Source organism: Rhea americana, unplaced genomic scaffold (genome assembly GCF_003343005.1).
Source record: "Rhea americana isolate MKP2758 unplaced genomic scaffold, rheAme1 scaffold_160, whole genome shotgun sequence".
NCBI classification, from domain to species: Eukaryota; Metazoa; Chordata; class Aves; order Rheiformes; family Rheidae; genus Rhea; species Rhea americana.
Genome location: NW_028185706.1, coordinates 1,985,757 through 1,998,617, shown reverse-complemented (window position 1 = coordinate 1,998,617; position 12,861 = coordinate 1,985,757). Strand labels below are relative to the sequence as shown.

Here is a 12,861-nt window from a genome sequence, read left to right as displayed (position 1 = left end):
TTTTTTTTTTTTTTTTTTTGATAAATCATTGACCTAAGATTGGGACATTTGTAAAACAGCAGCAGAATATATTTGCCTATTCTAATTCAAAGTAGGAGTTTCCCAAACCTTTAAGCATCTTACCTAGAACAGACAGGGTTACTTAGTGCAATAATATGCTTGCATAGTACGTTGGGTTGACAACTCTCGAGGCAGAAGTCCTGCACRTAGCAGAGATTAAACAAGTGCTTCCAGGGAAGTCAGTACATCTCAGTGCTGACCAGCTGCTTCACCTCTAGAAATGAAACACAAACTGATTCTTAGAGCTCAGTCAGTCGTTACCTGTCAGAAAAGATTGCCCMCAGTCCTTGTTGTGAGGAACGTTACTCAGGTGCCTCTGACAGTCCATGAGGTATTGAAATGAAACCATGGACTTAATATATGAGCTACTGAACAACTGTCATGGCGTAGCTAACCTTATTAATGTCATCCCTATGAAATTAATTCCTTCTTTTCATTAAGACATTAAATCCTACAGAGAACATAGCCTTTCCACAATTGCAAAGAATACAGAAGCTGCGGTGATTTCTGGGAGAGTGTGACACCTCCCAAGATACATCTACTGCTGAAAAGAAGTTCTGCCAGTAAAGGAACGGGGATTTACAGCTGGGTTCTCCTCTCAGCTGTAATGGAATATGATGACAGGCTGAAAGCATTTGGTTTATCTGTGTCATATAGAAAAGACAGAAAGTATTCATACGCTTCACAGGTAGCCTGTGAAGTCCTTTCTTACTAATGTGTATTAGGCTGCGTATCTTCTGATTTTACACCTTTTTTTCCCATGGAATTTTTAAGGTTTCTGAGCCCAGCCTTCTTCCACGGGTACTACTTGGTCACTCTCAAGAAGTTACCTCTGTTGCTTGGTGTCCTTCAGACTTCACTAAGGTTTGTTTTCTAGAAAATCGTCTTTCCTGTGAAACAATAGATGTGATGTGACAACATCTACTTTTCAGAATTTACACAGTGTTTATTTTTTGGAAGGATGTTCTTAGTTAATAACATCCACAAATGTTCAGTTTGGGGGGCAGTAAGCCAAAGTCATCACATGAATAAAATATATCAAAACTTTTTATTATTTTCAAATAATTCGGACTATTTGATAAGATCTCGTAAATTGTAAATGAACGAAGATGTCTCCTCATGAGAGCTTGTTACAGTAACTCTAGGAGACAAAACTGTATAGCTATTTCTTCAGGGCTTTCATAAGCTAACAGCTTGTTTTATGGTTCCATATTTATGTCTTCCTTACCTGTCTGACCACTGGTATATGTGTCATTTGTACAGAGTGGCAAGAAGTTTTGAATGTCCTTTCAAGAACACATGGATTCTTAAACTGCTATTTTTTTTTCCTAAAGCTGATCCGTTCCTATGACAAAGGTTTGTCACAGGAACCCATGGTGGAATTGGGTCAGGAATTATCCACTCAGTATCACTAAAAGGAAGAGAACTGTGACAGGAAGCTGGTCAGCTTAGCTCAAAATGAGAAATAACCCCGAAAAATCCTAGAAAGTGTCTTAACAATAGCTAGAGTTTCTTTCACTAGACAGCATTAASCAATTCAGCCACTTTCCCTAATTTTCATTATAGCGCCAGGGCTTCAGAATAGCTTTGCAGTGCAGGAGACAGGAGTCTTGCATACAAGTGTAAGAAGAATTTTTCTAGTTGTATAGGGTGTGCAGGAACACATGAACTATCATTTTAGATTAAATCTGTGGTATATGTAGCCCAGCATCCTGATCATGATGGTTTGGAAATGCAGAACAACATAGTCTTTAAAATCTTTGTCAATACAGGTAAGAAATAGTTAGCTATCATACAAATTCTGAAGCATGAAGACAAATGAAAATTATAATGTTAAGAGAATATGGGAAGCTTAGAGTGATTTGAGAGGCAAAGTTGCTTTCTGTAGGAACAATATTGATGTCATAGGGGTCAGAGTAGAGACATTTTCCTGTCCAGATTACTATGAACTTTGGCCACAATATTTCCTTTTTCTTGCTGCTAATTCCCAAGTGAGTCACTAGATAATTGGTCCAAAGAGAACCATAAAAGTGTGGGATAGACAGGTTCTGTTGCTTCTCTGAAATAGATGCCATAAATCATTTTGGAATGCAATAAACCGAGCCTGGAATATAGACTAATGTTTCTAGCAGAGTTGATTTCTCTGCCAGATACTGCTAACATCAGGGTATGTAGAGATAGTGCTCAAGGCTAGTGCAACAGCCTTCCAATGTCACCTTTTCAGTGTGTTGCAAACGTTTGTCCCCAAGCAGAAAAGGTCGTGAATGACAGAGGCAACACTAGATGCAGGTGCAGAAATGTCCCAATTTGTTTCCAGTTTCTTGGAACATATAGAGTGGGGCATGACTAGGTGACTTTTTTTGTCCGAATGGTTGAAATTTCAAAATACACATCGGCCCTCCCTGAATAGWCTGTCATCTGTCGCAGAGCTATGCTAACGCAAATGATTACTAGGGGCTGAGACTTCTCTAGCAGGAAAAACGTAAAGGCTTTTTGCCTGTGAGGCAGCCTTTCTCCTTTAAAACCAGTATGTCTGATACACCAGTGAAACAGGATTGTGTTGTCTGGTTTGTTTTATGGGCAAATCCTGTACCCCCTCAACRAGGGTTTCACCCTGCATTTACATTGGCATGGTGTATCAGGTTCTAGTTCTGTTGGCCTGTGAAACACTAGATGTGGCCTGGTTGCTCCAACAAACTAATTTATGCTGTAGATTGCCACCTGCTCTGATGACAACAGTGTGAGGATTTGGCGCTTACAACGTTGTCCTGAGGAGGAGAAATCGACATTCAGCAAAATCARCTTGGTAGGCTGGGTTACTCAGAAGAAACCAGAAGAACAAGGTGGAGTAGGTAAGGACCCTGGGGTATCTTGCTCTAAATTTTGGGTGTTCTCTGTACCAGCAGAACTTCTGCCTGCCTTCAATTTTTTCGTATTAGTGAATAATTCGTATCACCAGCCAGATACTCCTACTGGTAAGTACCTCTACCACCAACTAGAGGAGCTAGCTAAAATATCTTACAGCCATGCTGAAGTCCCCATGACCAGGCTGCATGGCAAATATGTGTCAATACAGCTTATTGGGCAGCCAGATCTTCATTGGRCATCAGCAGGGTAATTGATAATTGACCAGCTAAAGTAGATGTCATGCCTGCATGAACTTCTTTAATTGGGAGAGCTGGAACACAAAATCACAGGCTTCAGAACTGAGTCCTTGCAGCTCCAAATAAATAGGATTTTGTTATTAGCTATTAGCAATACTTTTTTTTTAATCACATAGCAGCTGAGAGCAAGAAGGACACATGCTTCTTTGAATTTCATATTTTACCTAGTAAAGGTCTAGTGGCACATATAGCCCTGGAACTTTGAATTGTTTCCTCGTGCCCAGCAGATGAATTCAGCACAGTATTCTTTGTTGCTGCTCTTGCGGGTCATTTTTCTTTCTTAACTTCACAGGGTCAGAGGTACTGACTGTCCTGTACCAATGGCACTCAGTAAAAAGACTTTAAAAATGCCTGTAGCCAATCGCCATGTATACATAATGTTCCAAATTAATCAATAGCATTCATCCATTCACCTGTTAAAGCTAGTTAATAAATACCATACCCTTCCAGAAAGCCTAGGAGATCAGATAAACCATGCAGCATATTTCCAAAACTAGCCAATCTGGGCTCTATTACTCAAAAATATCTAAGTTTAGTCTAGATCATTCTGAAATATAAATACAAAGATTTCCCAGCAGGAAAAATCAGTTCRGTGTATATATAGTGTTGCCTCAGTTCTGAACTGCTGCTCCTCTGCAGAAGAGAAGGTAGCCTCTGGACAGTACTGTAAACCAAAAGAAAGGAGCCTTGCATCATAGCATTACTTTTAACTTGTCTGAAATTTGCATTATGTTATGTCAGTGCAAGTGAATGGAGAATAAACTCCCTAAAAGTGAGGTACGATGAGCTGCTCTGTATAGTAGCTCTGAAACTAAGTAGAAAATAGCTCTGCAGCATCTGTTGATGTGACTTCCTGTGTTCCACCTATCTTTTCAAGCCACTCTCCAAATGAATTTCACCTTGGCTAACGCAAATACAGGCTGAAGGTCTCCCAGTCCCCCTAATGGGATAACATTACATCTAACCTTTTGCCGGTGAATAACAGTCTTGCAGGAAGCTTGCAGGACAATAGAAAGGAGAGTGCCAGGTCTACTCCATAGCTGGTAAATTGTTTGTGTGAATGCATACACCCTGCTTCAGAGAAGCCTGAGAAATCACTTTGTGTATTATTTTCAGCAAAAGAGAAGTAAGCCTAAGTCTAGTCTCGAAGCCCAAAACTTTAAGTAGTTTGTACACTGAACTTTACAAGTCAGCTTTAGCAATTATACTAGGGGAAAAAAAGCTTATTTCTCCTTGTTCTTGCTGCATTAGAGCAGGAAGAAGAGGAAGTACACAGACCTTGCAAACACAACAGCAGGCTTCCTGCTGACCTTGGCTCTTGAACACAAAGCACGTGCTGTTAGAATATAAGAGTTATCTGCAGAGACTGATTCAGAGCTGGCAAGCTGAGTACTATTTCAGACCTGCTGGGATGAGGCCTAGGTAGTTCCTCGCCCATTTATGTGGAACAAATTATGAGGCTGAGGCTGTGTACTGACTGTTGACCTATATCACGAAGTGTGGCAAGTAGTTTCCTTTTCTTTGGAAACTGTTTTTGTGGTTTCACTAAATTGCACTACTTTCTGTATATTTTTGTGTAACAAAACTTCTGGAGCTGGCCTATATCAGAAAAATTCATAGCTCTTAAATCTGGAGGTTCATAGTGTCYCTCTAGAAAACTTACAGCAGAAGGGAGAGAAAGCAGGAAACATCTGAAATAGCTGCTTTGATGTTATGCAGGTGGACTACAGGTATTTACAGTATTCATTGCAAAGAGGCTTGTGCATCCTAATGGAATGGCAACGTAAGTGGAAATAGCTTGGATCTGGCTTAGTACAAGCCTGAACAATGCATACAACCTTACAAAAAAGCCTGATCTTTATGTTCTGTTTTTAGGCTTCAGGGTATAGTTGGTTTGCTTGTCTCATGGTGTCCGTCCAGGCCTCCAAAACACCTTTTACTTTCCTCCCCCCCACATCCATAATCTAGTGACGCCACAGTGTAACTTTAGACTGTGGCAGGATTGAGAATGCTCATGTCCAGCTGCTCATGTCCAGCTACTTATGCCACATTTCTGCTGTATGAATTTGTAGATGGTCATTAGGGATTGAGAGCTGCTGAGCTTGCTAGCTTTCTTCTTCCTCTAAGAGCTCAGATTTTTAAGTGCAACTAATTATCCAGCTGAGCTATTGTCTTGTAAGTGCTCATTAAAGTAAAGATTAGGAGAACCAATCTTGGCAGTGATGTTCTCTTCATCCAGTTGAAGCAAGTTGTTACGAAACAGCACATTTCATCAGGAAACAGGCCTTTAACTCTGCTCTGGGCTTCAAAGTGATTTGTAATGGGATCCATTAATATGGAATCCTGTTCAGTTTGTTCTGATGCACCAGTACTAATATATATAAATTTAATTATAGTAAAAGGAAGGATCAAAAGGAGGTTCATATCATAAGTAGTCAGGGTCATGTAGTGGTCACTTGACAGGTTACTTGTGAGAGTCTGGCATTTAAAAGAAATGGCAGGGCATTCCCACTACACTTCTCACTGYCTTTATGAAGTGCTTTACAGTATAACAGCTAATGCTGAGGATTAGGAATTCAAATTAAACTCCTAGTATACAGAAAATGTTTAGAGACCTTGTGCTTATCAGCAGAAATGTGTAAGGTAGCTATTGTGCTATCCTTTTCGATTGCATCACTTCAAGTTAGGTGAACAGAAAGCAGGCATTTAATAGACCCACTAATGTATTATCTGCTGGAGGGTGATAAGGATTAAAAACAACAACAACAACAACAAAAAAAAACTAATATTGCTGTAGACCAAGATGTTTGCTACCTGTGATTCCCACTGTTACTGTCGAGGTCCTAATGCCCCACTTGTAAACCTACCTATGAACATGAAACTACTTGTTTCATGTTTTAAGAAGCTACTGTTTTGAAAGCAGGGGCTTTTACACAGTAGCTATTGAGCTCTAAAGCCATTGTTATATATTTGTCTGGGAATCAGTTGTTTTAGAGAAATGCCTTAGCATAGTGAGAGATTTTATTTTCTTTAGAATTTAAGTCCTTGTACAGGCGGTAAAGAATTTCTCACATTTGTCTAGGTGGGATAAATAACTGGCTACAATCTTTGTACTAATATAGCATCACAGAAATTTCTCTAGCAAAAGGGAGATAGGATGAAAGCATGTCCTTCCCTGTTCTTTTTATCTTAAAATGTACAACTGTTAACACCTGACTAGAAGCATTATTCATATAGTAGGATATTCTTGTATAAGGTTTCCTCAGAGTTACAAGTAGCTATGGGACCTGCTTACAATAYCTTTTGTCCCTCAACTCAGTTATGAAACCATTAAAGGTTTTAATTAGGAACCTAATCTTGTCCTCAGACAGCTTCTCATAAGAGAGYTATCTGGACAAAGCTTCTAGCAGGGCTAGATAAACTTAGGAGATTCAAGACCTATTTTGTCTATCCATCAGTCTCTTGGCTGTAGTTCACATAAGCAGTGCTAGTTACAAGAAGGATAGAAGACAGACATCAAGTAAGCATTCTGTTTTAAATTTGCCAATATGATACAGTATTTTAAATAGGACTTGTGTTAGTTTAACTGAAAGAGGATTTATGCAATCTGTAAATCAAAAGGTATGTCTGAGAAGCAGGGTCAGTGCTAAATCCAGAATCTCTTAGCTGGAAGGGCTGTCTTTAGTCTGCTGTTCTRTGTTCCTCATTAGACTACTTATTTCTCCTGTTGCAGGTCTACCAACCAGCCCACAGACTACTCCTGCCAAGGTCTTTACAGTGGGCAACCCATGTATTTCCTCACCTCGTGCAGCTGCCTGTGCTCCCAGTTATTCTGGAGATCTTCCTCTTTCTACAAACACTCCAACAGGCTCTCTCAAAACCCAAATGGCCATGATCTGTACACCGGCAAAGCAGAGCAGMGCCAGCCCATGCGCTTCTCCCAAACTGATGCCTTCCACCAAAATGTCCATTAAACATTGGGTTACTAGGACTCCAGGCTCTTCTCCTCTAGACATGGGAAAAAAGGCTCCTTCTCCTAGGAAAGCCCTGGCAGAAGTCACACAAGGTCTCTTGGAGACAGCTTGCACTCCTAAAGCAGCGCACTCACAGTTTGAAAAGCGTGCCAAAAGAAGGCTTGATTGCAGCAAGGAAGATGACGTGGGGCAGAAGTGTCTGCAGACCTGTAGCTGTGTGACTGAACTGGACCATGTAGCTAAGAAATCCAAGCTAAATTTATGTCATTTGGCTGCAGGCCAAAAAGCTGATGAAAGTTCTCTGAGTCTGGCCGAGTTGGATAATGATCGTGAAGGCTCTAGCCACAGCCCAAAAGAGCCTTCTTTTCCTGGAAGCCCTATTAATCCATCAGGATTTAAAACTCCCCCTCTTTTCCGATCTCCTTGCGGGAAAGGAGCTGACGTAGTAGATAAAGAAAATAGTTCACCTGAAAGAAAAAACTGGCTGTCTGTTCTGGGAGAGAAGCTAAGGACTGGCAAAGCTGGCATCCCAAATGCATCAAACAGCCCCCCATCATCTTGTAATCCCAGTGCAAAACGACAAGAGGCAGCAGCAGTGGCCACTTCACCGAAAGCTGTAAGTAGAACAGTCAGTCACAGTGGTATTGAAAGAGCTTGTTGCTAGTTACCACTCTCTTCTCGTCTACATTTAGTTCTCTCCTACTCAGGCATTTCAAGAATTATCTGATCACTTTGATTATAGAAAAAAAAAAAAAAAAAAAAAAAAAGGAGAGAGAGATGATTTCTGGCCTCAGTAAGTCCCAATACTGATCTAACAAGCACACTAATGTTTTCATCTACTAATCTCCTCCATAGAGAAAGAGAATTTCAGAACCTTTTGGTCCCTCATCTGAAAGGGACTTAGAGCATTGAAAGGAGCTAAGAAATCCTTGCAGTCCCCAATTGGATGTTCTAAGGATGAAGCCTTCATCTGAAATAAAGCTCTGCTCCAAGAAACATAATAATGACAGCACCTTTCCTGGCAGATGTACTGTTTATATGTGTTCACCGTCATATCTGTCCATTTATGTTACTGCAAAGTCACTTCAGCATTGGAAGAAAGAGCTAAATTTTATTCTAGCCCAGGTAGCAAAAGAACTTGTTACCCACGTTAAAACTGTAGGGCTAAATTCTACCTTCGATTTCTTCTGTTGAAAACTAATAGAAAATGAAGGCATTGCAGAAGAGTCGGAGGGCAGAATGTGACCTACATAATCCTGCTTTTGATATATGAGAAGCTCATCCTGAGATCTGAAAGTTAAGCTTGTAAAGCAGTTAAAAAGTTGGCATGGGAGGCTGAAGGTTTAATCTGTGAACTGAGATATGATTACATTTTTAAAACAAGTTCATCTGTTCTCTGAAACCGGACTCCAAATCCTACAGTGTCTATAACTTAGATTCATATTTCAGTAAATCATATGTAAATTTTTGATCATCAGATTTCAGTTGCACTCTCAATTGAGTAGCTGATGCTAGAAGTTGTTGCCATGACTAAGGGTTATTTTGGTAAGATATCTCCTGCTTTACTCGATTTCATCTCTTTCAGCATTTCTGTCAGATGTGAAGTGGGCAAGCCACTACTCCTCACCTTTAAATCATGCATAGAGTTTGAGCTCTTAGTATTGTAGTTTGACCAAGAAATCTTGGTTATAATAAACCTAGAACTGCTTGTGCTTGATGCTGTACATATTTAAACAGAAGACAAAAATTACCCTGGAGAGAGATCACTACRGAAGAATTTTATTTCTACCTGATATGCTTTACTCAAATCTCAGGATGCTCATGGCCTGTGTTGCATGCAAAACCTGACAAGGTGCTTAGAGTGCCACCAAAACTATTTGATCTATTATATTTTGGAAACCTRCAGCTCTATCGTCGGCTATAGATGAGCTCAAACCGCGGCCAGTGCTTCTCCTAGGGCAGTAAGGCAGCCTCAGGTTTTAGCCAATGTTTCCTGTAGCTACTAAGCTTCTTATCTATGAGACAAACAGATTATAGCAAAGAACCTCTCATTTAGAGTCTTATCTGAGGGGCTAAATAAACTGGAGCAATGATGGAGGGGAGACTCCTGCAGCATATGAAGTGATAATCTTAAAAGATTTCTTCATATTGTTTTTTCTAGGCTGTAACCACTTCAGTTTCCATGAGGAAGATCTGCACATACTTCCACAGAAAGCCACAGAATGACTAGAGCGTGCGGCAGTTGTACCCGGTGGATGTTGACACTGTGTGGTATCAAGACCAGATTTAGCAACACTGACAGAGCAATGCACTGGGATTACACAGCTTCTTGTCAGACCTTAATAAACACGGATTTTATTCTCCTGTTTTTAAACCTGTTAACACTTGAAATCAGCTGAGCATGGAACACTTACACAATGCTTATGGAGATTCATGATCTCTTAGTGAGTTCAGATGATGGAATATTCAATACATTATTTTATAAAGAAAGCTGAATATTTTTCACATGATGACTGATAAATTCCAAAGGCAGGAGCATATTCGCTGTATGTTGCTGACAGGCATGTACAGCTTGTCAATTCATGTTACTAATCTGCTATTGAAATTTTCTGTATTTACGAATCCTGCAAAAAGTCTTTACACCCTCTTGAATAGCAAGTGTTAAGAGTTTTTGTGGAGAAGCTCTTACTGGGGGTAGACCTGAGCCACTTTGTGCTGAGTGGTATTTCTACAGCTGTTCCTCTAGTACAGCAGTGACTCTGATTTTGGCAGGAAAGTTATAAATGTGGCTTCCTGTAAATACAAAAGACTTCTAAATGCCCAGTGTATCTGTCTCCATCTGATGGCACAGCTGGTGATTATAGGAGACAAAGTATAGTCAGGTATGTGATGCCTGTTCTCCTCTTGCCATCTCCTTCCCTTTCAGTCTGAAAACGTCTGAATTTACAGACTTAGCTGTTAAGGCTTACAACCTGTCACCTCTTTGAAATAAAGTAGTGGCAAGGTGTGTTACAAAGGGTTAGTTTAGTCTATCCTAAATAGACTTAACAGATGGTTGAGCAGTGACCTCTCACAGATGCAGCCTGTAGCAAAGGTGCTAATAACTGTTTATAAAATAATTCCATAATACTTTTCTAAGCAGCATTTATAAAATAGTATTTTGTAAGTTTGGGGGGCACTTGACATTTTAGAAAGCACTTGCTTGTTTACATATTAATAATAAATACTTTGCCATCTGTAAGTCATCATTGATGCTGATAGAAAAAGATCACTAACTTAAATGAGGTCACAGTCCTGCTGGCTAATGATACTAACTCCTAAGTCATAGGTTTCCGTAGGAGTAGCTAATAGGAGATCCACATCTTAGACTGGAGCATTTAGTCTTGCTTCTGGTGTACCAGTTCCTATGAACATCTTAAAAAATAATCTCTGAATCCCTGTAAAGTCTTCATACTGCAAAAGTATTGAGAACTGAAAGGGATATAATCCAACTAATTCATGTTTTCTATCTGCAAATTTCACATGTACTCTTCAGTGCCATTGAGTAGTATGGTAGCTGAAAGGGATCAGGAAAACATTTTGCTTTATATTTTATTTTGTGGACTGTATTCTGCAAGAAAATAAACAACATGGGAGAAACTGGCTTTTGTGATAGTTCTCTTATACAGCTGCAAAGCAAAAATAAGCATGCAGTGTGTTTTTTTAAAAAAGTGGTTATGAAGTTTCAGCTTTTGGCTGGAGCTAAGGTATGAACAAGATCAGAACGGCTTTCAGACAGATTTAATTCTGTCTTAATTGTAATTAATCAGAGCAGTTGTGTATGGTTCCAAATGTCTTGCTTAGAGCCTGTTTTCCCTGCAGCATTCTTCCGTTCAGTTTGTAAGTGGCAGGTAACAGAGTAAGCAGATCTGGGTACTCTTGAAGTGCCTGAGATTCTGGTCAGCAATTTCAAAAGCAATGGGATTTCATGTTCTTCCATATCTTTTGCAGTATTTTCCTACTCCAGAAATGTCCTACATGTAAACTATTATCTAGAGTGATAATCATTAATGGGCAAGCACTTGGATTAATCATCTTGCATGGACCTATGAGATTCTTCTTCCCTTTAAATTGTATTTGATTAGTAGAACAGCTTGTTTCATGGACAACCAGCCATAATTTCTTTCCTATTAAGCTGAGCTCAACTTGTCTGAGAGTCTAGGAGAAGAAACGGAAACTTGTTTCCTATGGCCAAGCACCTTGGTCTTATAAAATCATGACTGCAGAAGTTTAGAAAAAGAGGCACTGATAGGAAACCTCCATTAAGTGGTTTAAGGTAGCAAGCACCACCTTCACCTGTGACACGTGCTGAATTAAGCATCAGGAATTATGCCCTTAAGGACCTCTTGTGCTGAGCCAGCAGGCTGTATTTCTGAACTATTTTTTAAAGGATTGCCAAAAACATTACTTCGTGTTTTATAATCAAATGAGATATTTTGAGATATTATTCCAAACCCTCTCTCTCTATATATATGTATGTATATCTATACATACATATATATATATATATATGTAGATCCCACTTTATGCATCTTGCTGAGTTTTCCCTGCAGATGCTGCTGCTGCAGGTGTCTCTGCCCTCACTGTTTGCCTTCTGATTGCCACCTAGAGACCTGCGTCTGTGTGTGCATGCGTGTGTGTGTGCACGCACGTCTCTAGGGATGAGGACCTGGAAGAGCAAGGATCTAGGACAAGCTAATGCACTGACGTCCTGTGTGTGCAAGGCCAGCTGCTGGACGGATCCCCGGTGTGCGGGTACCTGTGTGTGCACATGTCTGAGGGAGGTAAACCTCAGTTTATCGTTCTATTCCTGTTCTTGCAGGAGGTGCTAAATAGCCAAAAAACAACAATRGTCAGATGATCTCCCTGCTCCTTAGGACTGTAAAGCCAGTTACACCGTACATTACAGCACTAGCAAAGTAGGCCTGTGTTGACAAGAGTTTTGGCAAATATTGGTAGACTGTATTACCGAATTATTCAGTGTCACCACTATTTTTATTCTGCTAATTTTCTTGGATTTACTGAGGGAGGAAAAGAGAGTGTACGTGGTGAGATTAGGGAATTGATTGGATTCTTGAAAGCAGCATGTGACAGAAATAAATCAAGCCCTGATTTGCTTGAGTAGACTTTGATTCGGTGTAGGTAGCTGATAACAAGGTGGTAAGTGAAAGTTAGAGGTGTTGCACCACAGGAAACCAGTTGCTTGCACACGGGCAATTTTAAGAAGTGAGACTGAGGTAACAAAGAGAAAACTGGCATTTGCAGAAGTAGGCAAGAAAAAAAAACAATCCATCTAAGAATAAAACTAAAAGAACAAAGTACATTGCATAAGAGGTGCCATTAACAGGAGAAACTAAATGTCACACTTTTGTTACTTACCTAAACAAAAGAGKAGGACTTGGAGGGCCACGTTCTGCCCCCCTTGTGTCAGACTCCCATCTCCGTCCTCTAGGGCTTTTYTTTCCCCTCGGTGAGCTGGGATAGTTGTCCGTGCTTGCCAGTTCTTTCAGATTAAGACAGAATAYGAGTTTAAAGGCCGTTCCTGGTCCTTCTGCATGCTGTTACCCTGATTCTGGAATACGGAGCGCCTGGTCTGGTTTAACCTAATCTGCTTTTGGAAAGCA

The 12,861-nt window shown here is 40.1% G+C and overlaps 1 protein-coding gene across 1 annotated transcript in view; it reads left to right on the top strand.

Annotated features, from left to right (window-relative positions):
- Positions 1 to 10,840, top strand: part of DTL (denticleless E3 ubiquitin protein ligase adapter) — a 24,159-nt gene extending 13,319 nt beyond the window's left edge. The window contains exons 11-14 of the mRNA XM_085300152.1: positions 835 to 924; positions 2,774 to 2,912; positions 6,958 to 7,814; positions 9,360 to 10,840. Of these exons, the coding sequence (XP_085156278.1) occupies positions 835 to 924; positions 2,774 to 2,912; positions 6,958 to 7,814; positions 9,360 to 9,428 (1,155 nt within the window). The 3' untranslated portion in view covers positions 9,429 to 10,840. The remainder of the gene's footprint in view (positions 1 to 834; positions 925 to 2,773; positions 2,913 to 6,957; positions 7,815 to 9,359) is intronic.
- Positions 10,841 to 12,861: the final 2,021 nt, after the last annotated feature.